General features: G+C 43.5%; 1 protein-coding gene across 5 annotated transcripts in view; it reads left to right on the top strand.

Annotated features, from left to right (window-relative positions):
- The window catches only part of TNRC6A (trinucleotide repeat containing 6A), a 154,384-nt gene extending 129,014 nt beyond the window's left edge, over positions 1–25,370 (top strand). The window contains exons 3-21 of one of the 5 annotated variants that reach the window (XR_001145976.1): positions 1,009–1,185; positions 2,279–2,454; positions 3,604–3,636; positions 5,151–5,231; positions 5,536–5,587; positions 10,677–10,819; positions 11,193–11,339; positions 11,490–11,627; positions 12,076–12,204; positions 12,600–12,677; positions 12,939–13,149; positions 15,251–15,382; positions 18,076–18,234; positions 18,843–18,983; positions 20,460–20,567; positions 21,515–21,736; positions 22,681–22,751; positions 23,138–23,261; positions 23,445–23,532. Coding sequence is in view for 4 of the 5 variants with exons in the window: in XM_004692055.2 (XP_004692112.2) it covers positions 1,009–1,185; positions 2,279–2,454; positions 3,604–3,636; positions 5,151–5,231; positions 5,536–5,587; positions 10,677–10,819; positions 11,193–11,339; positions 11,490–11,627; positions 12,076–12,204; positions 12,600–12,677; positions 12,939–13,149; positions 15,251–15,382; positions 18,076–18,234; positions 18,843–18,983; positions 20,460–20,567; positions 21,515–21,736; positions 22,681–22,751; positions 23,445–23,584; positions 24,054–24,429 (2,714 nt within the window). In the remaining variant the exon portion in view is untranslated. Of the gene's footprint in view, positions 1–1,008; positions 1,186–2,278; positions 2,455–3,603; positions 3,637–5,150; positions 5,232–5,535; positions 5,588–10,676; positions 10,820–11,192; positions 11,340–11,489; positions 11,628–12,075; positions 12,205–12,599; positions 12,678–12,938; positions 13,150–15,250; positions 15,383–18,075; positions 18,235–18,842; positions 18,984–20,459; positions 20,568–21,514; positions 21,737–22,680; positions 22,752–23,137; positions 23,262–23,444; positions 23,585–24,053 lie in introns of those variants that run through there. The other 4 variants (XM_004692055.2, XM_012731868.1, XM_012731869.1 and 1 more) reach the window with 4 other exon arrangements.
- The last annotated feature ends 217 nt before the right edge of the window (positions 25,371–25,587 follow it).

Raw genomic sequence — 25,587 nt, 5'->3', positions numbered from 1 at the left:
AAAACGTCCCCAGAAATAGCACTGGCTAAGGAAAATACTCTAAAGAGTAGGCACTGTATTCAGCTCTGAAATGGCGTAAGTAGGTATGAAATCCAAGTCTGTTTGGTACAACTTGTTATAGGTGTGTCTTCTAGAACATGTGTACAGTGCCATTTTCCTCTTACAACCTGGAACTGATTCTTACCTGCAAATGATTTTACAGTGACATTTTGATTAAGTTTCATTGGAGTGCATTGTTTTTGCTAATGGAGGTTTGTTGACTAACAGTCCCACTGGATGTGGAGATAAGAGTGCTTTTATGAACTGACTTTTCAGCACCTTTTTCATTTCCTGAGTATAGTTTTTGTATCACTTTAGATTTAATTCCTCGTAGGAACAGGTATGCATCTACAGGGAAGGTGGTTTTGCTTCTTTTAGGTGATATTTATGATTTATATGATGTTACTTATATAACATAATTTATAATATTTATAACTGATTTTCTTTACTTTGGGCAACCTAATATTTCAGTTTTTAAGAGACTCTGTCCAACATGTATACGAGTAGGATGCTTACTCATTGTTACGCTTTTAGTTAGTTGTTTTTCCTGAGCAGTGATACTGAAACCATTACAATAATGGTTTAAAAATTTGTGCATAAACTATACCCAGCTTGATCATTTGCTTTAAATTTACTAGATTTTGCTTAGAATAACTTTTTCAGAAATTAAATCACCTTCAGTGGAAACTAATTTGCCATCATTAAGGTAATTCAAAAGAATCTGCTCTGCATTAAGAGGGCAATGACAAAAGACATAGTAGGGAGAAATTCACACCTAGTTAAATTATAATAATGGGAAATGATTTAGCTTTCATAAAATAGATGCCACCTTTTTTTGTCTATCACAGAATATTTAATTCATAAATGTGAAATTCTTTATCTTTTGTTCTCCTTGTTTTCCTTATTGTTCCTCATTCCACTGTGCTTCCCTGCCTGTGCTGATGACTTCTTTTCCCACACTTTCTAAAGGCTGGGGGGAGTCCTGGGGGGAGCCTTCTACTCCAGCCACAACGGTGGATAATGGTACTTCAGCATGGGGGAAACCCATAGACAGCGGCCCCAGCTGGGGGGAGCCCATTGTTGCGGCGTCCAGCACGTCCACGTGGGGCTCCAGCTCTGTTGGCCCACAGGCGTTAAGCAAATCTGGTAAGTGACTGATCATCCTGGTAGCTGTGTTGTATACTGGCGAGCGCTCATTGACTATCAATAAGTGGTCGTGCGTTCAAATCATTGATGATGTATCTGTGTAGCGTCATTGTTTGGTTTTTTTGAATTTACAGTTTAACTTTTTTATCTTTCTGAATTTTCTCATTTTCCTATGACTATTAATGATTGTGAATATATCTCCAAATCTGAGTTATATTCTACTAAATAAAGCAACTTTCATGTTATTTAATAAGAAACTGATTATAATAGTCTCTGGGATACATATCCCCAATTTGTTTGGCTCAGGTTACAGGTGAGTCCCTGAGTATTATACAGAAATAGTTCAGGAAGGACCCCCCAGTTTTCAGATGAATATCACCACTATCCCCTATGTTATGGAAGGAATGCCCCATAGGAACCCCAAAGCCTAGGATAGACATGATACTTTCTGCTTAATGACTTTTGGGGTACTCCTTCAGAATCTATACAGAATGAATTTTGAAAAATTTCACATTTCCTCTTTGGCTCATTTGTCACCACACAGATTAAGTGAGTTTGAACAAGAAGAGGGAACCATTGTGCACTGTGGAGTCCTTCAGTTTGTCAATGAACAGGAAATGTTTTACTAAATTTTTTATTTTTTATTTTAGTTATTTTTAAAGACTTATTTATGCATATAGAACTGGGGTACAGGCCAGAGGTGGGTTAAGTGAGAGGATTCACCAGAGACAGTGGGGAATAGGCAGATGTACTGAAATACACTGCTGAGGGGAAGGGGTGGGTCAGGAGAGGTGGGTCACCTCCAGGGCAGGGATCAAACTTGCACTGAAGCAGCTGCGTCTAGCTTGCAGTGCTGTGTCCTAACCCATTGTGCTGCCAGGGAGGGCCCAGTAAATTCTTTTTTTAATGGAATTTCTAACTCAAGTATTTAACAGTCATGCTATGCAGATCTAAGATGGGAAATAAAATTGGCATTTTTAGTTATTTTCCCCCTCCCCAGTTCCACAATTTGCCCCTTTAATGTATGTTCATCCTCCAGAAAGAATTGTCTTATTAAAGTATATTTCTCTTTGTATCGCAAATCCATAATCAGGGCCAAAATCTATGCAAGATGGCTGGTGTGGTGATGATATGCCATTGCCTGGAAATCGCCCCACTGGCTGGGAAGAGGAAGAGGATGTAGAGATTGGAATGTGGAATAGTAGTTCATCTCAAGAGCTAAATTCATCTTTAAATTGGCCACCATATACAAAGAAAATGTCATCGAAGGTAAACATTTCAAGGGCAAAACCCTTGAAGCTTAACATTCCAAAGGTAGTTTACCCACAGAAAATTGTCTGCCCATTTATGGCGGTCAGTACAGTCTAGGCATCCCTACTGTAGGCGTAGCCTCTCCTATGGGCAGCCACCGAGGACAATATGAGACCATGGGAACTTCCTTTCTCCCCACTGCTACAGCTTGGGATTTCTCTCCTCCTCCCCCTCTACCAGTGCTGCCTGGGAATAGTCCCTCACCCCAGGGTGGTGCCTGCAGTGGTGAGGATGAAGAGAAGGGCAAATCTCCATGTTGACTCTTTCCATCCCACTGCCTCTTCATCTTCCATTCCACCTCCTCACCAGGAGTCCCCAATCTCCTTTTTGGCCCCGAGTCACCATCTTCATTATTCACCCCTCCATCTTTGTTCCTTTCCCATCCCCACAGGTCCTATGACAAAAATCTCTAGGAATGAGCCAAGTTTGATTTTGCTTTTACATGTGGACAAATCTTATTTCAAATCTGGCTATACATCAGAATCATATAGCATTTGTTAAAGGTGCAGCTTTCTTGTACCCAAGCCTAGAATGTATATTTATATATTATATGAATTGGAACAAACTTTTTTGTCCTAACAAGTACCCCAGATATGTCTGATGCAAAGCCAGATTTGAGAACCACTAATTTAGAGGTGGTGCAGGATACCAGTGTAAATTCTCCTGGGGACCATTTTCAAAATATGTGTCCAGTCCCCCAGGTGGTTCTAATATATCCTCCCCACCCTTTTTGAGAATGATTACTTTTTGAGGGACCTTTGTCAAATATCCAGTAGCTCTACCAGCTGTCCCTCCCTTTTAATCCTGGGATTGTAAGTCTCGGACCTGCCATTTCCTTATTTTTAATTTTCCATTTGGCTGAATTTGGCTATTGCCTTATCATGTAGCTTACAAGTGCTTTCCCATATGTTACATTAGTCATGTGATCCTCATAAACTTCTGAGATAGAATACCAATGAGGAATTTGAGACTGGAAAAAGCGGTGACTTGCCCAAAGTTGCATCTAGTAAGTGATAGAGCAAGGACTTAAGTTTAAGTCTTCCAATTCCAAACCCTGTGTTCTTCCCACTGGACCATGCTGTTTTGTGACTTTGTCTTTCCTTACAGGGTCTGAGTGGCAAAAAAAGGAGAAGGGAAAGGGTGTGTAGCCTTTTTACTCTTTCTCCTTTGTTTCTACTAGTAAAAATCTTTTAGAAAGCAACTGCAAACATTTATTTAGCCTCTGCTGTGTGCCAGGTACTGTGCTTGGTGCTGGGGGTTCAGAAACACTAGATGTGAGCTGCGCCTTCAAGGAGCTCTAGAGTCTCATGTTTGGAACATTACAAGAGCTCTCTAAGGAGTGTCAGCTTGAGCTTGGACGATGCCTGGGGGTGGGATGTGCTAAGGAAAACAGTAGCCTGACAACCAGACTAAAATTGTGAAGTGTTTCAGTACCATGCCAAAGAGTTTGAACTTTATTCTGTATAAATATGGAGCCAGTGAAATGGAACAGAAGGCAGTGCCAATTTGGCTTTACTTAAAAAATTAGTTTCTTTAAAGAAAACTAGCCAATGACTATTTAAGGTGAATGAATTACAAGAGAGGAGTGGCCAGAGTTAGGGAATCACAGTTAGGAAGCTTCTAGAATTGTTCAAGTTAGATGGAGAACCTAAATTGGGAAGCAGGAATGGATTGGTAGTAGAAGGAATTGATTTGAGAGACATGTCTTTTCAAAAATTAGAAAGGACAAGGGCCTTGACAACAAGCTAGGTGTGGGGTGGGAGCAAAAGAGGAAAAGGAATCAAAGACCCTTTCAGAAGCCTCGGAAAGGGTTAGGTGCTTGCTTCAGAGACCTGCATTTAGGGGGGGGGGGATTTGTAAAGCTGTGTTCTATTCCACAGTCAGAAGGAACAGGTAGTCGCAATGGGAAAGGGAAATTAAGGCAATAGACTTGAGAATGGTCCTGTGGTTGCCCTTAAGCGAGAGGCCCTCGCCTCCCTGTCTGTCAGACTGCCATCATGGGCCATTCTTACCCAGCTCACGTCTTAGAGTAGTGGCAGTACTGCCCACACCTCGAACAGCCAGCCCCAGAATGCCAGTGTTATGCTGGAGGAACCCCAACTTCAGCTGCTGGTGGGGATGCTGAATTTTTTACATACTTACTTTATTTAAAACATAAAATACTGATGTGTTTCATTTTCAGTACAGTGCACATAGTATAATTAAATTATGCATTAAATTTGTTTCTTTGGACTTACCTGAAAGTCAATTGAGACTTTATTTTGGTGTAAGAATTCTGAAAACCCAGATTGTAATTAATCGTTCACAACACAGTCTATTTGTCATTAGGTATTGTTTGATGAACAGTTATCCATTATTTAGAGGACCCTTTTTATGGATTATTGAGTCCCTCTGCTTCTGTCTTTTCCTTCTGACTGCTTGCCTTTAGAGATTTCTCTGTACATTACAGCTATACCAGAGGACTGGAGCAAAGGAAGTTGAAAATCAAATAAGTTGATTTTTAATTATTAACAACTCTGATAAAGAGTTGGTTGGAGGAGAAATTATTGGCTAAAAATGAGAGTTGGGAATTGTCTTGAAATTTGATTAATCCATCGTTATATTCAGATGATAGAGATGGCCATGGCATCTTTCTACTCTTTTATTTTACAAAGGGAATGATGAAAGGTGGAAACAAACAAGAAGAAGCATGGATAAATCCATTTGTTAAACAGTTTTCAAATATCAGTTTTTCGGTAAGTACATGTCCCTAGTAGGCCCCTCCCCTTTTGATGGTGTCCCTATGTTTATCTTCTTTGTTGTTTTTAGCAAATTGTTCTTCATCTTGAGTTCTTAGTGTTTTAAGTCAGAGTAAAATTGGCTATGAAATGCTCTTTATAGTATTAAGTAAAAATCCTGACCACGTGTTATTAACATTGATTTAAAAGTATTAGCAGTGAAAAATATGCTTTGTGATCTACTTGAGTGTAAAAAGTAGTGAGATAAAATTTATTTTTCTTTAATAAATTAAGGTCTGTTAACTTGCTATCTTTTCTTCAGAGAGACTCACCAGAAGAAAATGTACAAAGCAATAAGATGGACCTTTCTGGAGGTAAGAAAAAAATCAGTTTGAGTTTATATTCATTATTGATGGACAGCCTTTCTGTGAGTGACCCTACTGAAGACCCCAGCCTAGGCCAGGAGAGAGAAGACCCAGTCTCCGCTACCGTCTTCCTGTGCTCTCCAGCATACTTGAGAATGAATGTGTGATTGTGTGAGCTGACGTGCAAAGCTAAGGTAGTTGCAGATCTCGAGACTAGCCTGTAGTTAGCTCAGAAATAGTCCTGTTATGAACAGAACTGTATAGGTTGTCTGATATTTTCTTAATTTAGTGAACAGTGTTTCCAAAGCTCCAGACATGTGAGAGATGACCATCCTGGAGAAGTGGGAGGTAGTTCCATGTAAGAAAATAGGAATTATGAATTGTTTGTGCAAGTGGAATAAAAGCTTTACCTAGTCAAAATGATAGAAGACTGGGTGGGGCCCTAAGTCGTGTGGAGCTTGAACTTACCATGAACATGGAGATTAGAGAATTTTTAAGTTGAAGAGTGACATGACTTGGATTTATGTTTTAGAAACTAATTTTGACTGTAGACTGAAAATATTTTAGAGTAAAAGTTATTGGCAGCAGAGGACAGACCAAAAAAGATACTAATCATAGCAAGACCAATTAGAGATTTGTTAAGAGAATATTAAAAGCTCCAAACAAGACAATATGTGGGAAGAATCTAATTCAGTGGAGCTATTAGAATCAAAAAAGTTTGAGCCAGTGTGTTATTAAGGATGAAGGGAGTGGATGTGATAAAAGATGATTCCCAGCTTTCTTACCTGCATGAAAGTAGTGTGGAATCGAAGTCCAGGTGGGAGAATAATTTGGACAGGGGAATTGTTAAAATAATACGGTATTGATTAGTAGGAGGTAAAGAGAACTCTAAGGAATGTCTGAACAGAAGATACCACTGTAGGAGAGGTTGCTAACCTTAGAACTGAGAGAGCATGCCCAAGAAAGTGCCCCCCTCTCTACCACTGAGCTGGATCCGGGCTCTTGATACAGTGTGGCTCACTGCATGCAGAGAAGTCACTGTGCTGTCACCTCATGGCTGTCCATTTCTAGGGGAGTCATCTCACAGCCATAGGCTGTGAAAGTGCCACAGGGGCTGCTGTTAGGAGCTGCTGTCTGCTGGTGAGGTGAACACACTACTAGGACCTGGTGCTAGAAAAGCTGCCTGTGTCGCAGGAGAGAACACACCAAATCTAGGAAGCAAAACTTCTCTCCGTATCTCTCCTGCACCCTCTGCTGACAACGTCAATGTCAGCTCGAAAGGGAAAATATATATATACGTCAAGGACCCAGATACACTTTTTCACAAAGGTGGATTTGGAGCTGAGAGACAGTGAGTCATCAGCACATTCCCCCAGTCCTGTCCGCACCCACTTCCACAAGTGCTCTTCCGTACACATTCCAACTGCACTGCCAGGGCGAAACAACTTTGTTTTCCTAATAAGAAACAGCTCTGTTTTCTTGTAAATAGGGAAGGAACTTTTCACTTGCCAGAATGAGAATGTGCACAGTCTAACTTAAGAGTCATCATATGTCAGTGGCTATGCTGCTAATTAAATTGTACTCACAGTTACCGAAAGACTAATATGTAAACTTTCAGCGGCTTGAGGCCAAAATAAAAATAGTAAAGATAAAGGGAATGGTTGACCTGTGCAAATAGCCATATATACATAACAAGTCATAGAAAACATGTGAAACTAGGTCTTCCCTAGTGGTGCAACTGGTAAAGCACAGCACAGTGAAGCTCTCTGTTCAGCCACTGCAGCATGAGTTCTATCCCAAGCCAGGGAGATGACCCACGTGGCACAGCAGACCTCTCCTGTCTCGCCTACTGCTCCTCTCAGCAGTGTACTTTGTCAATCTGCTTGATCTGCTTGCCACTCTTGTCTCTGGTGAATCTTCTCACTGTCCCTGCACCTCTGGCCTGTGCATAAATAAATCTCTAAAAAAGAAAACATGTGAAATTACTGCTGTCCTCACTTCTGCACTTGGTCATAGCTGTGCTGTCTTCTTTCACTGCCTATTTCGTATCTGTCCCACTCTTAGCCAGCTCTGCAGCTTTCTTGGGTTCTTTCCTGGTGGAGCAATCCAAACCTTCATTCTCAGTTGGTCTTGAGCACTCAGACATCCTGCCTTTTTTGATTACTGTAATTTTTTTTTATTCTTAATCACTGGACTTGGGTTAAGTTCCAAGAAATACCATCAGAGACTTCCTTGGGTCCCACAGTTCGTTCTTCCTTCATTTTGTGTCAGAGAACCAGTTTCCCTTTGGTAATCAGAATCAATCACTCCAGCGACATTAGATAGCCCCTTTCTACCTACTGTTTGAGTGGCATAAAGAGTTCAAAAGGTCCAGGTGGCAGTTTTCATCTTCCAGTTCAGCAGAACCACTGTGTCTCCTGATGGAAGCGCTTTTCCCGCTTAATGACTTCTCTTGCTAAACTGGCAGAGTTACTGGAACAAGAGGCAGGGATTCTGAATGGTTCATTACCTGTAATGGTGAGTGAAGTCACTCCTCCACTCCTCTTTTGAGTCCAAACTATGCGTCCTGGTGTGGGGAGCCACCTACTACATCCTTCTGCATGTAAGACAGAAATCCATCCTTTCAGAGTGTTGTCTACCAGCTTGCTTTGTAGCTGGGTCTTTATAATTGGAGCCATTCTATTCTCCAATTTGTCTGGCTGCCGTTGGGCAATGGTATAAGTCATAGGCAAGGTGAGTTCCTTGGTCAGACACAGGACTGTGAGAGATGCCAGGACAGTGGATCAGGCCTTCTCTGAGCCCTTGGGTCCACAGAAACTTTACAGTCAGGGAAAATAAATGCATATCCAGAGGATCTGTCTGTTGCTGTGTGGGAAAGGCCCGCGACCCCCCCTGTGGCCCACTAAGTGGGCAGAGAAGCTGCAGTGGTATATTGTTGATGCTTGCTGAGTTTCTGGCTACTGGGAAGAACTGTTCATAGAAAAGTCTCTCACTTGAGGCACTGTGCTACAGAGTTATCTGGAGAGGTGTGGGGATGTACAGGAAGTTGCCCTCCGACTGCTGTCATCCTGCATTTCCAGAGCGTACCAAACAAACACATCAGGCCAGAAAGTGAAGTCCCTGCTCGATTTCTCTCCAGCACCTACTAATAAAGCCTTGAACCAGTTGGCAAAATGTGCCAAAAGCCCAAATAATGTTTTCAGAGAGCCATCAAAAGGGTGAATCTGAAGCTGAGACCCAGTAAATCAGTAACTAAAAATTATTTGAGACAAGAGACTTCCTAGGAATAGGTTTGGTAGACAAGATACTTAGTTTAAAGTTGCCATGAATTCCATATGATATTCAGTAAACAGTTGCAAATTTGAATGTGGAGCTCAGAGGGATTGCTGGAGACACTAAATGTAACTAATTAGAGGTCATGGTGGTAAATCTGTAAACATAGGTTGACCAGCGCAAGTTGTAGAGTAATGGACTGAATGAACATAAAACCCCTGGGAAAAGCATGAAGTGTGGCCAGTAGAATAGAGTAACTTCTCAAAAGCCAAGTGAGAATAGAGATTTGAAAACTGCAAATGGTTGTCAGAGAATGAAGTTGACACTGGTAGTTGGTATTTGTCATTGGTAACTTTAACCAAAGGCTTACAGGATTGATAAGCCGAAAGGACATGACCACGTTCAACACTCAGGTTTCTGAAGAGACGCAGCAGTGTTGGGGGAATCTTGTGGCATGCTACTCTTTTAAAAGATATTGGTAGGCCAAAAATACGAACTATTGGAAAGAACACTGAAGACTTTGTGGGCAGAGTTGGCTTCATTTCCTTACAGGTGTTAGATGTGAAAAGGTGGGGAGTGCAGTTGGCATTAACCAGGGTGGAGGGCAGAGCATTGCAAAGCATTATTGACTTTCAAGGGAGGGTTCTCACAAATGCTAAAATGTGGATTGTTCTGAGCTATAGCCGGAACAAAATTCCAAGAGACCAGTGGCATTTTTAAAATGTTTTGTTTTTTGTTAAAAATGTTTCCTTTTCTACTTGCTTAGGAACAGAGTCATGAGGGCAGGTGCTGTGGGGCAGCAGCAGACATCTCCCAGAAGGGGCACAGTTGCAGAGTAACTAACAGTGGATGAGATTTGAGGACTGAGTAAATGGAGATGATGAGGGACAAGGAGATTTTTCAAGTTTAAAACCAGCCTTTCCTCCTTTGAAGGAGGAAAAAAATCTTAAGTCCTGTGAAGGCAGATCTAGGGGGAAGTGGCATGTGCTTGGTTTCACCTGTTAGAAATGATAACAGAGCATTCAGGTGCCTGGTGGAGTGAGCACCCAAGTGCAGCCAGTATATGTAAGGGGTCACTTGAATGGGAGCGGCCATTATAACCGTGGTCGTGGGTGAGCCTGTGGGAAGAGCACTTATGAAACAAGTCGAGAAGCCTCAGCATATCCCAGCATTAGCAGAAAGCAAGGAAGCCAACCCAGCTGTGGGGAGAGGAGGAATTTGTGATAAGGATGTGGAAGCACAGGCAGTGTCTGTTCCGAAAAGATGCTTGCAACAGGATAGTGGGTTGGAAGCCGGCTGTTACAAGCAGTGGTTTTGCTGGAGGTTTCTAGGTGAAGGGGTTGTTTCAATAGCAAAGAAGTCAAAAAGAGAAGAGTAATCAACCAAGAAAGACCTGAGAGCTGGGAAGGGAGATGTTGACCCCTGTGGTCTCCGGATTCCCCAGTGCTAAGTGGGCGTGCTGATTGTACAGTTATAGGCCTTAAGTTACAACATATGTAGCATTGAGAACAGTGGAAGGCAGGAACATAGTTATATTTACTAGATGAAGGTTTGTTGTGCTATTTGCTTATTTTTTAGAAACACTACATTTTTATTAGGAAATTAAGCAGATTAGATGACCAAAGATATTTTAACCTTCTGTTTACTGGACCTAATTCACTTGTGAGAAATGCAAGATTTATTAAGTGCTAGTGCATTTTTCACATGTCCTTTTCCAGGCAGCAGTTATTTAAGTTTCAGAAGTAATTGTTTTGCTTTTCATTGTAAGTTTATGTGAAACCAACACGTTTAACTGTCTTCCTATTTAATTCCCCATATTTACTAGGAATGTTACAAGACAAACGAATGGAGATAGATAAACATAGTCTAAATATTGGTGATTACAATCGAACGGTCGGGAAAGGCCCTGGTTCTCGGCCTCAGATTTCCAAAGAGTCTTCCATGGAGCGCAGTCCTTATTTTGATAAGGTAAGTTTTTTGTTTTATTCCAGTGGCTAGTTAACCAATACCTTGATAGCATAATTTTCTCATTAATATTTGGAATACTATAATACTTACAATACTTATAATCCAGTGCAAACCTATTGCTGAATTTGTAGCTCTTTGTCCTTTTTATGTCTCAGCATATGGATTGCATTTATAGTTTCTTCTTAATCCCTTAAAATATGTTTGATTCTTTTTATGTACTCTAGAATTAACACTAATCTGATCTTTTCTGTTTTCTACCTGTCTCCTGTTGATGCTGGAATGTCATGTGACTTCTCTTCTGTTCCTGCAATGATTTCTCCCTTCCACTTGTTTGCTTGGCTGGTGTTGCACATCTTTCTGTATGTCCAATCAGGATGGCATTGTAGCAGATGAATCCCAAAACATGCAATTTATGTCCAGTCAAAGCATGAAGCTTCCCCCTTCAAATAGTGCACTACCTACCCAGGCCCTTGGCTCCGTAGCAGGGCTGGGCGTGCAAAACTTGAATTCTGTTAGACAGGTAAGCCCACAAGTGTATTTTAGGCTCTTTGTTGAATTATTTAAATAATAAGATCTCTCTTACATGTAGCTACTATGTGTAAATCGTTAGTATAATAAGTTTATTCCTAAAGAAGGAGCCCTGCTATTATTTCGTTGTCCGTCTCTGTAGAACGGCAATCCCAGTGTGTTTGGTGTTGGAAACACAGCAGCACAACCCCGGGGCATGCAGCAGCCTCCAGCACAACCTCTTAGTTCATCTCAGCCTACTCTCCGTGCTCAAGTGCCTCCTCCATTACTCTCCCCTCAGGTAGATGAACTTCTGTTATACTCTGTTATATAGTCACCTGAAAAAGAACCCTGCGTCATTTTGTATTTCAGTGATTAATTAGTGGATGATTATACTATTGGCAACTTGGAGATGCAGCTAATTCCAAATTTGGTATTTCAAAGGGATGTGGGTAGACTAAAAACCAAAATGAGTGAAGGATGGTTTAATTTCCAAACAGTACCATTGTCTTTGATAAAACCTCTTGATTGGAGGAAAATAATAGCAAAGTAAATTGGGTGGTTTAGGAATTCTGTTGCTTTTTATACCTGAAAGTATATGTGAACCATACATGAGGAAAGATAATTAGAAATAACAGTTCCCCAAGTAGTGGTCCACAAACTTAATCACTCTGTTGATAATTTAAAATGCATGCGTAGCACATTTAGTTATTTTATCCACATTCTTAACTTACCATTGTGACCCTAAGGTTCCAGTTTCATTGCTGAAGTATGCACCAAACAACGGTGGCCTGAATCCGCTCTTTGGCCCTCAACAGGTAGCCATGCTGAACCAGCTATCCCAACTAAACCAGCTTTCTCAGATCTCCCAGTTACAGGTAAGTGAATAAGAGCCTTGTTCTGTGTAAACATTTATCTGAGTCAGCTATGCTAACCACTAGACTCTGCAGAAAGTGGCTGCAGTAAACAAAGCAGACCTAGGCATGGCATTCTGTCAGTGAGTAGACAGTGAGCTCAAAGGCAAGCCAGCTAGTCTGAGGTGGGGCTGGCGGTGGAGTAATCAGGGAAAATTTCACTAAAGTGGCTGTTCAGTACAGAAGACTAAATTCAGCAGACGGACTGGAGGCCAGAGGGTGCAAGGAAGTGATTATACTGGAAGAAGCAGGACATGTTAGTACTGTCCGGGGAAAGCCATGCCTTTGTGGGTCCATGTGCCATAGTCTGCTGCTCTAGGTGGCGCAACACTGATCACCTTTTACGATCTTCCCTCCAGCGATTGTTAGCGCAGCAGCAAAGGGCGCAGAGTCAGAGAAGCGTGCCTTCTGGGAACCGGCAGCAGCAAGACCAGCAGGTAGATCAGATCCTTCTCTTTGCTACACTTCATCTCAGCTCACATCAGTTCCAGTGTAACAAGAGATTCAAAATGTCTTAGTTAAAACATAATGTCGTAGATTGTTTATCAAATCTTACGTTTGCCCAGAAGTCACATTAACTGGTGTTTGGTGATGGTCCACATTTCTGCTGAGAAGGAAGTGAATTAAAAATGAGGGGGAATCTGTGGGGCTCTAAAAGGACTTTTTCTGTATGGTTTTTCTCATTTTCTCGTTTTAAGGGTCGACCTCTTAGTGTGCAGCAGCAAATGATGCAGCAGTCCCGTCAGCTCGATCCAAACCTGCTGGTAAAGCAGCAGACTCCGCCATCTCAGCAGCAGTCACTCCATCAGCCAGCCATGAAGTCTTTCCTTGAAAATGTCATGCCCCACACTACACCTGAGCTGCAGAAAGGGCCATCACCAATAAATGCTTTCAGCAACTTTCCTATAGGTAGGTTTCTGGGCAAAGCATTCAGCTGACACTTAGGTATCACAGACTTGCGTCCTTCCTGTGTGCCTTCGAGAAAGCCACCCTGGTCGCCACTTCTTTTCTGGGAGTTACCATCTCCTCCTGGTTGAGCTGGCCTGCATGTTTCATGGAAGGCCTCTCTCCATTCAAGAAGTCTCACTATTCAAAAAATTCCATTTAAAGTGGATTAGAGTGGGGCCTCCCTCGTGGCACAAAGGGTTTAGGCCTCAGCACAATGAAGCAGTGGCGATAAGTCCGATCCCCGGCCCGGCAGAACTCTCCTGTCTTGCCTGCTGCTCTCCTCAGCAGTGTGTTTCAGTCAGTTCTCCTGTTCTGCTCCTCACTCTGTCTCTGGTGAATCCTCTCATCTCACCTCCCCCATCTTCCTGGCCTATATTTACTCCAGTTTTTGGATTCAAAAATAAAATATATTTTTAAAATAAATAAAGTGGGTTAGAATAAAGAAATACTTTTCTATCTAAGACTCAGATATCCTATCTTAATGGTGGGATACAAAGGGGTAGGGGAGGGCTGCAGCATCATTAGAAATAGTACAACAGAGAAGATTTGAGCTGCGCTGCTTTTGGAAAACTACTGAAAACAGCTACATTTGTAGTTTCCAGAATCTTAAAATATAATTATACTGAAAATATAAATATTTGTAAGTAATTACTGGTATGCTGACTGCATACTTAACATTGTTTTAATTTGGGATGGTGAGGAGACAAGCTTTCTAAGCATGGGATTTCCTATCCTGGCTGGCTTTACAGCAAGAGATAACTTCTTCCATTAAGAAAGTCTGCCTAGCAGAGGCAGATACCAGTATGCTTCTCTAAATCTACAACCTGTTTGGCCAGATCTGTGAAGTTTTATTGAACATTGCCGTGCATTTAAAAAAAAATTATTATTTATTTATGCACAACAACTGTGGTGTAGGCCAGAGGAGTTGGGGGTGGGGGAGTGGGGAGGAGGAGAGTGAGGGGACTTACCAGAGACAGAGTGGGGAGCAGAACAGACAGATCTACTGAAATAACACTGTTGAGGGCAGCAGCGGGTGAAACAGGAACAGTCTGCTGCACATGTGGGTCAGCTCCCTGTCTGGGGATTGCGCTCATCTGCAGTGGCTGGGATAGCTTCCTAGTGCTGAGAATAACCCCTGCTCCACTAGGGAGGCCCCACTAATGCATTTGTTATGGAAGAGGTATATAACTGCTTTGCATTACAAAGTAGTTCTATACCTCTCTTGAGACCATGTGGTCCACAGAAACTAAAATAGTTATCTGAACCGTTACAGGGAAAACTTGCCAGGTTACTTCTAGTTGATGGCTTTAAGAGCAACAAATTTAATTTCTTTCAGTAGAAATGGAATTGATATTAGAGAATTCATATTGTGGTTTTTTTTTTCTTCTAAATTTGACCTAATATCATGTGGGCTCTCATCACACCCATGTATTTAAAAACATTTGTTTTAAAATTTTGAAATACGATCCACCTGGATGTGTGTTAAAATTGTCAGGCTCACAGAAGATTCTCAGATAATTCTGAGATAATTATCAGGCAACTCAGATAATTCTGTTGATGGAACCTGGTTCACACTCTAGGAAACACTGGCTTTAATTGGTCTGTTTTCTGACCACAGTATCTAAGCTATAGTTATCCATTCTAGGTAATTATAGAATATCTACATTTGTGCATATCATTGGTAAAGTTCTTAAAAGTAGTCAAAATTATATGAAGAAAGCTCTCACAGTTAATGCAACACTAACTGTTACAGTACTAACATTTTCATGGTTTGAAAACATTGTATTACTGTGTTGGCAATAGCTCCTCAGAAGTCTGTGTCGCTTTCCCTGCTAACCTGGCTGTGACTCGCTGTACAGCATGTTCTGTGTGACCATGGCCAGGAGCCCGGAGCATCTGTTCTGCCCCCCTTGCTTTTGTCTGATCACTGCTATGTTGGATTTGCAGGATGATACTACAAATTGGCAAAACTGGAAACATTAGATTAGCTTCATGCTTTTCTAGAAAAACATGCTGTGTTTTATGATATGACTCTCTTTAAGTTATCATTTTATTTTTTAAGGCTTGAATTCAAACTTGAATGTAAATATGGATATGAACAGTATTAAAGAGCCACAGTCAAGACTAAGGAAGTGGACTACAGTGGACAGCATTTCTGTGAACACATCTTTGGATCAAAACTCCAGCAAACATGGTATAAATTTAGTCCTAACATTTTTACTTAAAAAAAAAAGTCTGTAATACTGAAACTTTTTTTTTTTAGTTTTAAATTCATATTTTCAAATCCACATACTCCTAGAACCTTTTACACATTTATTAAAATGCTTTATTATTAAATCTTAGTTTAAAACATAAAACAACAAAATTAACATTTATTATGTTATTCTCAAAATAGAAATCTGGTCATACAATAAAAAAATCTTTCTCCTTTCAGTGGTCATTTAAATTGATTTATTGTGCTAAAATTCTACTTATTAATACTCGGTTTAATATGAAGCAGGGTAACTCCCATAATTTTTATATTGACAAATTGTCTTTATAGATTTTGTTGCTGTATGTAAATCATATATGTTCAGTATTGTCTTCGTTTATTTTTTAGAAATGTCATTTTCATATTATTTAATGTTACCTAGCCAAGGTAAGCACCTACCATTCAAAATCCATATGTACATACACAGTCGAGTTGTGTAAGCAAGTGAAAATACTTGTGCTGCAGGAGCTCAGCTGCTTTTGCTGCTTGCAAACAAAAATAAACGTGAACAGCATTAGTACACTGTGGTAGGGCCTATGGAAATTAAAAGGTTTATTTGTACAAGTACTATAATAGTGGTCTGGGTGACTTTATTTTATGGAAAGACTTATCCTGAACTGAGTCTTAAAGATCAACAAAACCAAAGAGTAGAGAAAGAGCACCGGAGTAGTATGGTATGCGAACACCTGTGTGTGGTAGGTGCATCCGGAGGTGAAGGTTCACGAGAGAAAAGAGGAAAGTAAAGTTGGAACAGTAAATAGAAAGCAGATCATGGGAAACCTTCTGCCATAAACCATCTTAGACAGTAAAATGGGGGCCATCTAAGGGCCTGAGGGCTGGGGAGGAAGGAGACGAGCATGAGAGGAGCAGATGCATCGAACATTGTTAGGATTAAGGACAGAAGGTCTTGGTGACTAATTTAACTCATTCTGCCACTATGTGATAACTTATATGTCTTGTGACTCTGTCTTGTGACTCTAGCGTCCTCCAGTCTAATCTGTTGACATTAAGAAGAACTGGGATGTAGACCAGAGGTGTGGGGGGCCGGAAGTGGGCTGTAAGACAACTCATCAGAGACAGAGGAGGGAGCAGCAGGCGGGTTGGGGAGGTCTGCCGTCCCATGTGGGTCATTCCCTGGCCGGGTTGAACTCGGGCCCCAGTGGCTGATACTTAACCCCCAAGGAGGCCCTGTGTGTTTTACCTTTCAATTTTTAAGTTTGTAATTGTATTTTTTTAAACTTAATATCTATTTGCTCTGTGTTTCACTGTATACCATATGGAATATGAGCTACTTACTGATTTTTAATTTTAGTAAATTAGCTTAAACAGTAAACCATTATCCTTACATGTATAGGAATCTAATGAACATAGTCCAGTTAGCATTCTCTTTTTCATAAAAGGCCAGTGCTTTTCCTTTATTCAATCTAGATTAGCTTTGCCATTCTCATTTAATTTGATATCCTGAAATTATCTTGTTATTCCTTCTCTTTGTTATTTAGAATTCTTTTTCTATTAATACAAATTACTTAATTTTATCTGTTCCTCCCTCCCACCACCCATATTCCAATCTTTTTTAACTTAAGCAAGCATGGGTGTGACTAATCTTAATCAAGTCAAGGCCAGTAGTCCATCTTTCATAGATAATACCTGGCTTTTACCCACTTAAAAATCAAGAATATTTGATAGGACTTCTTGTTTGGTTGCTTTTATTCTTTCTTCATTGTTATAATTTTTTTTTCTTTGAAAGTGACAATTCTCATTTTCCCCCAAAACTACTACTTTTAACATGGTGACTCCTGTCCTCATATTAGTAGATTTAGAATCATAATTCTCTTCCCATTAATATTTTGCTTTTCCCCCTTCTTCATCATAAAAATAAAGTTGGGGGCCCTCCCTGGTGGCACAGCGGGTTAAAGCACAGCACTGAGAATCTAAAGCTGCTGCAGCATGAGTTCGATTCCTGCCTGCCCTGGAGGTGATCCACATGGCGCTGCAGACCTCTTTAAAATATATTATTTAATTCAAAATAGTGATAATATGAACATAACATGTAGGCTGGCTGCTTAGAATACAGAGCCAGATGCCAACTTTGTTATTATTTTTTAAAGATTGATTTATTTGTGCATACAGAACTGGGGTACAGGCCAGAGGTGCAGCGTGGTGAGAGGCTTCACCAGAGACAGAGCGGGGAGCAGAATAGGCAGATCTATGAAGTACACTGCTGAGGGGAGCAGCGGGCGGGTCAGGAGAGGTCTGCCGTGCTATGTGGGTCATGTCTGGGGCAGGCGGGGATCGAACTCATGCTGAAGTGACGTTAGTGCTATGTTTAACCCCCTGCACCACCAGGGAGGGCCCTAAATAATATTTTTAACCAACATCTATGTAAACATACAGGAAAGTCCATTCTATTGGTAGAGCCATTTCCTGGACTCGCAGACACATCTCTTCAATGCTTATGACTCTCCTGACCATAATCTTGGTCCAGTTGAGTCCGTAGGAGAGTGCAGGCTTTTCTCTCCTTGTGTCTCTAGAAAACTTGCAGAACAGTGTTTGGAACCAACAGCACTAATAGAAACTTTACCATATCTGAGAACTATAAGAAATGCTTCCATTTCATTACCATTTTCACTTTTTAGGTGCTATTTCAAGTGGTTTCAGGCTGGAAGAGTCTCCATTTGTTCCCTATGACTTTATGAACAGCAGTGCTTCGCCAGCCAGTCCTCCAGGCTCAGTAGGAGACGGCTGGCCACGTGCCAAATCGCCTAACGGCTCTAGCAGTGTTAACTGGCCACCAGGTAAGGTTCTGGCAGCTTCTTCCATGGGAATTTGTCACCACTAAATTTTTGTTACCTCTTAACTTAGTGTTTAGCCCAGTTCTGTGTGATAAGCCATTCTCTATGCTAAAAATGAGAAGGAATGCAGAAATGGTAAATGAAAATTTGAGCGCCGAGACTAGGCGGCCAGTGTCTGGCTTGTCGCCAGGGCGTTCAGCTACAGGCAGTGACGGTGGGCGCTGCCCTCGCATGGGTGAGGACGCAGGGACCTTGTTCATTGTTCCTCTTCAGCTGCATTAGCCGACTCGCTGGGCAGGATTTCAGTTGTACTGAGAAATCACCAGAAATGCCCCCAGGGCCTACATGAGCTCTGTGGCCTTGTGATTTGTACTGAAATACTTTTAAATGTTGCTGATTAAAAATATATACATCTGGAGAAATAATTTCAGTTGCAAAAAGTTGCAGGTTATACTTAACAGCTTATACTAATTGTGTTACTGAATTAGCCTCTTGGGGTGTTTTATTTAGAAAATATTTGAGAGTTGCATAAATACAAGTATAGAAACTGTGGGTATTTAATAATGGATTTTTTTAATGGTGATTAAGCCTAAGCTAATTTTCATTTGCAGAATTTCGCCCTGGTGAACCATGGAAAGGTTATCCAAACATCGACCCTGAAACTGACCCTTACGTCACTCCTGGCAGTGTCATAAACAATCTTTCAATTAATACTGTGCGGGAAGTCGACCACCTCAGGGACAGGAACAGTGGTAAGTAGGCAGTGAGTAACGCTGCAGCGTGGGGGAATAGCTGCTGCGGTGTGAGTCTTCCAGCAGCCGCCACCCCAGCACCTCTCTCAGCCCCATCCCAGCCCCTGGCAGCCCAGGACTCAGGACAGTGAAAACAAGGCTGTTTTCCTAGAGGTGACTTTAGAGCCGCTTTTGAAATGGTGATTTATTGGCACTAGCTATGGTAAATCTGTATCTTAGTTGACACAAAAGATGGACATGTACTTTATAACAAGTTAGAATATTATTAAGAATTGGGTGTTTTTTGTAGAAGTTATATTATTGTTTACACACTTGATATTGAAGAACTTTCATCTGGAGGAGCATTTTGACTTTGTCTTTTGAGTGTGAAAATGAGGCCAGTTTATGGGTCTGTAAAGTCCAGAGGTACTACTGTTTAATTGGTTATCAAGTCACATTACCCTTCTCCCTGCCAGTTGGTTATTTTCACCCCAGGAGCTCCAAGTGGTGCATGTGTGCACTAGAAGAAAGGCGATTGCAGTGAAGGAAAATACTTTTGTGACACATTCTCCCATCTATCATTTAATCTTTTTTGTTGTTGTTGTTTTTAAAGAAAATAAATGAATCACCATTTACATTAAATATATTATTTGATAACAGTGTTAGCCATTTCACAGCAGTATGAGAAAACTCTCATTTTTCTAAAATGAATGAGTTTAATAGACAAGTATGTGGAAGTTTAAAACTACTGCTTTCATGGAAAAAAGGGGACACATAGTCACACATCAAACCTGGTAGTTAGTGAAAGAAACTTTCAGAAGAATCTTGCGAAAACACAGATTTCTTGTTTGTTGAAGATTCTGGAAGTCAGGAGTTCAGATCTGATATTAAAAGATACACGATTGAAAGCTTGAACAGAAGAACTGACATTTAAGGAGGGATAATCTGACAGTGGTGAGCCGAGAGATTAGAGTAGGAGACCAGGTAGATCCAGGCAATGGTTGGATAGTGGTCATGGGGATTTTCAAAAATAGGGAGAAAGGCTAGGTTTTGGAGACTGAATATGGGGTGGAGGACGGAGGAGCACGGAGCTCTCTGCCAGTGCCAGAGCACCTTAGAAGTGTCCAGTAAGAAGCCCTTGGAGCACAGAGACAGAAACTGGGAGCAGTAAGAATTGGCCCTCCTTTTGGGGCCCAGAACACGAGGTCGAGCTGGGTGTGCGCTCACAGGTTTGTCTCCTTGGCGCAGACTCACAGATCAGTATGAGAAAGGGGTAGGTGAGGAAAGACCTTTTAAATCCTGGTAAAAACAGTGGGCAGGCTCTGTCAGCATGATGCTGCTCCGTGCGTGAAGGCTGTTTGAAGATGGAGCAGTCTCGGGCCCCACCTCTGACGAGCAGTGGGTGCTCTGGAGGCAGCATTTCACTGAAAGTGTTTGCTGCTTCTCAAGTGCTGGGTCTAGTGCTCTGGGCTGACTAGCTGGGCTTTTCCCCTGCAGGGTCATCCTCATCCTTGAACACCACGCTGCCTTCAACTAGTGCCTGGTCATCCATTCGTGCCTCCAACTACAACGTTCCCCTCAGCAGTACAGCACAAAGCACTTCAGGTGGGCTCCGGGGGTTCCACGAAACAGCGTGCTTTCTCATGAAGCCATCTCAGTTGGTTATTGAATGTAATTTAATTCAAAGCACATCTCTGCAGTTGCAGTAAAGGGCCTTCTAGTTTTTAAATTTCCAATCCTTTGAAGACAGTCTTTCATAAGGCACAGTTAACGTGAGCTTTGAGTTGCCAGGAGCGTGAATCCTGCTGAGCATGGTGGCGGTGGTGCTCCGCCGTCATTGGCAGGCGCCCACCGTCACCCCCAGTGCAGGGTGGCATGACTGGTCCACCAGCAGGCGCTGGGCTGGTGTGGCGGGCACACGCTGTCTGTCTGCAGTAGAAAGAGAGTTGTGTGATAGAAGTGCTCACGTTTTCCATCCACTTCTGCTCCTGAGGTCTTGTAGTGTTGTTTGACCTAGTTTGCTGTCCTGACCCAGGCACACCCACGCATCAGGAAGGGTGCTGTCTGGCTCTGCACTGGGCCCACGGGCAGGCTGCTTAACACTCGCCGAGCCTCAGCAGAATGTGTGTCGGACTGGAGGCAGTGGGTGCCCGGGCACAGGAGCCGCCTGCTCGCAGAGGCTCCCAGGGAGCCTTTGCTGCGGTGCTTTGCCCCCGGGCTACTTGGAGGACCCTTTCCACACGTGAGCGAGAGCGAGAGCGAGTACTTGGGGCTATTAGCCAGCCTGTGTGACTGCGTGAGTGGACTTGATTGTGGTTATTGACATACCGAAGTCCCAGGTGCTATTTCAGAACAACTCAAAGTGGGTTTTGTGTTGCTTGTGTTTCAATTTTAGTGCCATTTTGTACAATGGGCTAAGAATCTTACATATTTTCAAACTTCTGATAACAGATAAATTGTCTTAAGTGTTCCTCTTTTAATGAGACAGCAGATCAGATGTCATTAATATTCTCTCTCCCCCGCCCCCCACACTTTTTTTTCCCTTTGAGTAGCCAGAAATAGTGATTCCAAATTGACATGGTCTCCTGGTTCAGTTACAAACACCTCTCTGGCTCATGAGCTGTGGAAGGTCCCTTTGCCACCTAAAAACATCACTGCTCCGTCCCGCCCTCCTCCGGGACTGACTGGTCAGAAGCCGCCCTTGTCTACGTGGGATAATTCTCCCCTTCGTGTAGGTGGAGGATGGGGAAATTCTGACACCAGGTATACCCCAGGTAAGATGAAATACATCAGATGGACTTAGCTGGCTTACTTGCTGAATTGGGTCTCTACCAGCCGTGTGGGTTAACAGATCTGAACTACCCCCTAGCATCGTGTCTCTAAAGTAGGGTTAGGACTTGGACAGGATTCCTAGTCGCATCATCAGACCCTTGATTCCCATGTCTTTGGCAATCTTTACATCCTGCCTGGTCTGCGTACGAGGACACACAGTCAGTGGTCAAATAAGAGGAGTGGGGGCCTCCTTTCTTTCTGGTGTTCCTCACCAGAGTTCCACTGCAAGATGTGTGGTAAAGCCTTGCTCGTGGCTGGTTTCCCAGATCGCACCTGGTCTCACGGACCGGTTGTTTCTGGACTTGGCTGGAAGGAGAGAAAAGCCCATCCGACCTGTTAGGAGGAAGGCTGGCCTGTATGTAGGGCGGTCACTGGGTGTGTCGTGCAAGCAGGGACATGTGAGAGTGCAGCGAGGGCCTGCCGGCTGCATAAGCAAACTGTGCAGCCAGCTGAGGCCAGTGGCCCCTAGCGCCGTCTCACCCACGAACGGCCAGTGCTGGCCTGTGCTGGCAGCTCGTGCCCCTCCCCCGCAGCATTTGTGCGCAGTCTCGGGTGACTCAGGTGTTTCCCGACCTGCTGGTAAGTCTGGGCTTTATCCTTCACTCTGCCTGCGCCAGAATTGTAACTTGCTCATGTCCAGACTGACAAAGGCAACAAACATCAGAAATGAATAGTGTCTGTGAGCCTTTGGGGCGTGCTGGCCTGTCCCATGACCTTAGAACCGGTGTGCTCTGGCACCTGGGCCGAGGGGGGACTGTGGACATTGTGCAGAGAGCGCAGGGGAAGGAGGGAGGAGGGCTGTGACTCGTCTGTGCTGTTTTATCCTAAGCGGTCATTTGGGCCACGCTGGAGGAAGACTGACTTGGCCTTTTTCTTCCCTGTTTAGGTTCCAGCTGGGGTGAGAGCAGCTCAGGGAGAATAACAAATTGGCTTGTTCTAAAAAACCTTACACCTCAGGTGAGCACACCGGCTGTCCTGTTTGGATGGACATACCAGGTAGCACGGGTGCAGAGGTTTCCAGGCTCAACTGAGTTTGAAGCGGTGCTAGGGAGGCGTCCAGGCTGGGCAGAGGAGACAGCAGATGGGCCACATGCCTCAGGCAGGCTGTAGTGTGATCCACTGGTTTTGCACACTGTACGGTGTGCGTGGGAGTGGACATGGGTCCCTAGGCCACGCCCCAAAGACTGAGAGAGTAGATCTGGGCTAGAATCAAGGACCTGCTTTCTTATAAGGGCGTTCAGATGAACTTGATGCGCTTGGTCCTTTACCTGCCCTCTGAGAAGCTCTGGACTACCCCTCCTCTGGAGGCTGGATGCTAAGAGCCTGCCCCCCCCCCCCCTCAGGGAGCAGTGCCTTGGTGGATCCCGTCCTCAGGGCAGGGAAGAGAGAAGACCTGAAGCCACAGCAGGGGCAATGGCTAAGGAGTTGGGGATCTGGGGAATGTCCAGGAGTCTAGAGGCCACAGAGGTATGGCTCTGGGACCACTGGAGGTGGGAGGGGGGCATTGTACCCCATCACGTAGTGAGTCCCAGTGCAGAATGGCACAGGAGTGAAGTGTGGGCAGCAGACACAGGAAGAGAGTCCCAGCCTGGGACAGCCTCCTGGATGGGCCTCCAAGCGGCATCTCACAGCGCCCCACTCTCCTCCTAGATCGATGGCTCCACTCTGCGCACTCTGTGCATGCAGCATGGCCCGCTGATAACATTCCACCTGAACCTCCCACATGGAAATGCTTTGGTCCGTTACAGTTCAAAAGAAGAGGTAGTGAAGGCACAAAAGTCTCTGCACATGTAAGTTGTTTGTTCCATGCATGGCGCCTGGGCGTCTTGGGGTCCTGGGAGGGGGAGGATACCGTGGGTATGTGTGAGATGACACTGCGCCCCAGCCTCAGGGGAGCTCTTGGGGACAGCGGCAGCCTTCCTGTGTCTTGGGTTCCCAGGACAGTGCTCATGAGAGCACCACACCGAGGCAAGATGGCCCAGAGAACCCCTTCCCTTTCCATAGGGACCTGAAGGGCGCGGTCTGGACACACACGCCCGGGAGAGGCTCGCTCTTTGCTCTGGGCAGCCTGTCTGAGCCTGGGGAAGCCTGGGCCTCGGGCCCGCCTCGCTGCCCCTGGCACACACTCGTGGAGACAGGGCTTGTTCTCCTCGTACCTGCTGCTTTAGCAGATGCTTCGCTCCTCCCCCACTTTTGAACCCGCCGAAGCCCTCAGGTGTGCCAAGTCTTCACGTGGCCTGCTTGTGTCTCTCTCCTCAGGTGTGTATTGGGGAACACTACTATCCTTGCTGAGTTTGCCAGTGAAGAGGAGATCAGTCGTTTTTTTGCACAAAGTCAGTCTCTGACCCCTTCTCCCGGCTGGCAGTCTCTCGGGTCCAGCCAGAGCCGGCTGGGCTCCCTGGACTGCTCCCACTCATTCTCCAGCCGGACCGATCTCAATCACTGGAATGGTGCTGGGCTGTCGGGAACTAACTGTGGAGACCTTCACGGCACTTCACTCTGGGGAACCCCACATTATTCCACAAGCCTGTGGGGTCCTCCAAGCAGCAGCGACCCCCGGGGAATTAGCAGCCCATCCCCCATTAATGCTTTTCTTTCTGTTGACCACCTGGGAGGGGGTGGAGAGTCCATGTAACCGTGTAGATGTAGGCTCGCGGACTGTGACCTCAAGATGCGAAAGAAAGGAGCACTAAGTCGGGCTCGCCGCCTGCAGCCAGGGGCCACCTGTGGGAACAGCTATTCTCTGCACATTTTCCACTTTGTTTTCCCCGAAACATATCAGTTTGAATACTTGAATCATGCAGGCCAATATTATAATGTGAAAAGGTATCTATCTGTCACACTCCCAAACAGCGCCATAGATGCTACGCCGTGTCGAATGAGCTCACTCGTGTATATCCATCATGTTTAGCCTCTGGGTTCTTCCCTCCCCCCATCCACACGCCCCTCTCTTTGTTTATTATTATTGTTTTTGCAAAACCATTTTTTTGGGCTGATAATGTATGAGCTTTTAACTTTGCACTGAAGGATGTTCTCTCCGTCTGATCGGCAGTGGGGGCAGCTGTTCCAGTGTAAATGTTTACTCAAGGATGCTCGTGAGGTGTGCGCTCTCTACTTGCCTTGACGTTTGCCTACCTTACTGTGGTATTGTGGAGTTTAAAAGATCAAGTTAGGATACTGACTTAGGACTATAAGTGAAAGTATTGCACCAGTTTTTTCATGTTATAAAACTAAAGAATTTCGCTCTGCAGTTTAGAACTGTGGCCACAGCTGTGACTTGCAGCCCGCCTGCCCCCAGGACGGGCCCTGCACTTTGAATAGGCTTTCCATTTTGTTTTGAAGGTTTCCACGTGAACCTTCTTGTTTACAGATTTTTTTGTTTGTTTTTTGAGAAAAAAAATGTTTACTCTTCCATCATTTAAAAAAAAATTTAAAAGACAAAAAAAAAAATGGAGGACGATTTAAAAGATGCTTTCTATCTCTGGGAAAAGGAGCAGCATTTGGCCGTGTTCTTTTGTTTTCTATTCCTGTCCTAGATCAAAGAGCATGGTTCTCAGGAAAACCAGTTCCCCAGTTAGGAAAAAAAGAAAAGAAAAAAAAAAAAACCTCCTTGTAGTTTCTTATAGGTAAAGAAGAAAACCCCAACTTTTAGCACTGATACTACATATTGCTCTGTTAAAGAATTTTCTCTGCCAAAAAAAAAGAAAAAACAAAAAAACGCTTCAAGCTGGAGTTTGACATTCTGCTTTCAGATGCTGTCTTTTTATTAGTGAGTGATGATGGTTTGCTAATC

The sequence above is a fragment of the Condylura cristata genome, unplaced genomic scaffold (genome assembly GCF_000260355.1).
Source record: "Condylura cristata isolate star-nosed mole 26May11 unplaced genomic scaffold, ConCri1.0 scaffold00032, whole genome shotgun sequence".
NCBI classification, from domain to species: domain Eukaryota; kingdom Metazoa; phylum Chordata; class Mammalia; order Eulipotyphla; family Talpidae; genus Condylura; species Condylura cristata.
This window is presented reverse-complemented; position numbering and strand designations above follow the sequence as displayed.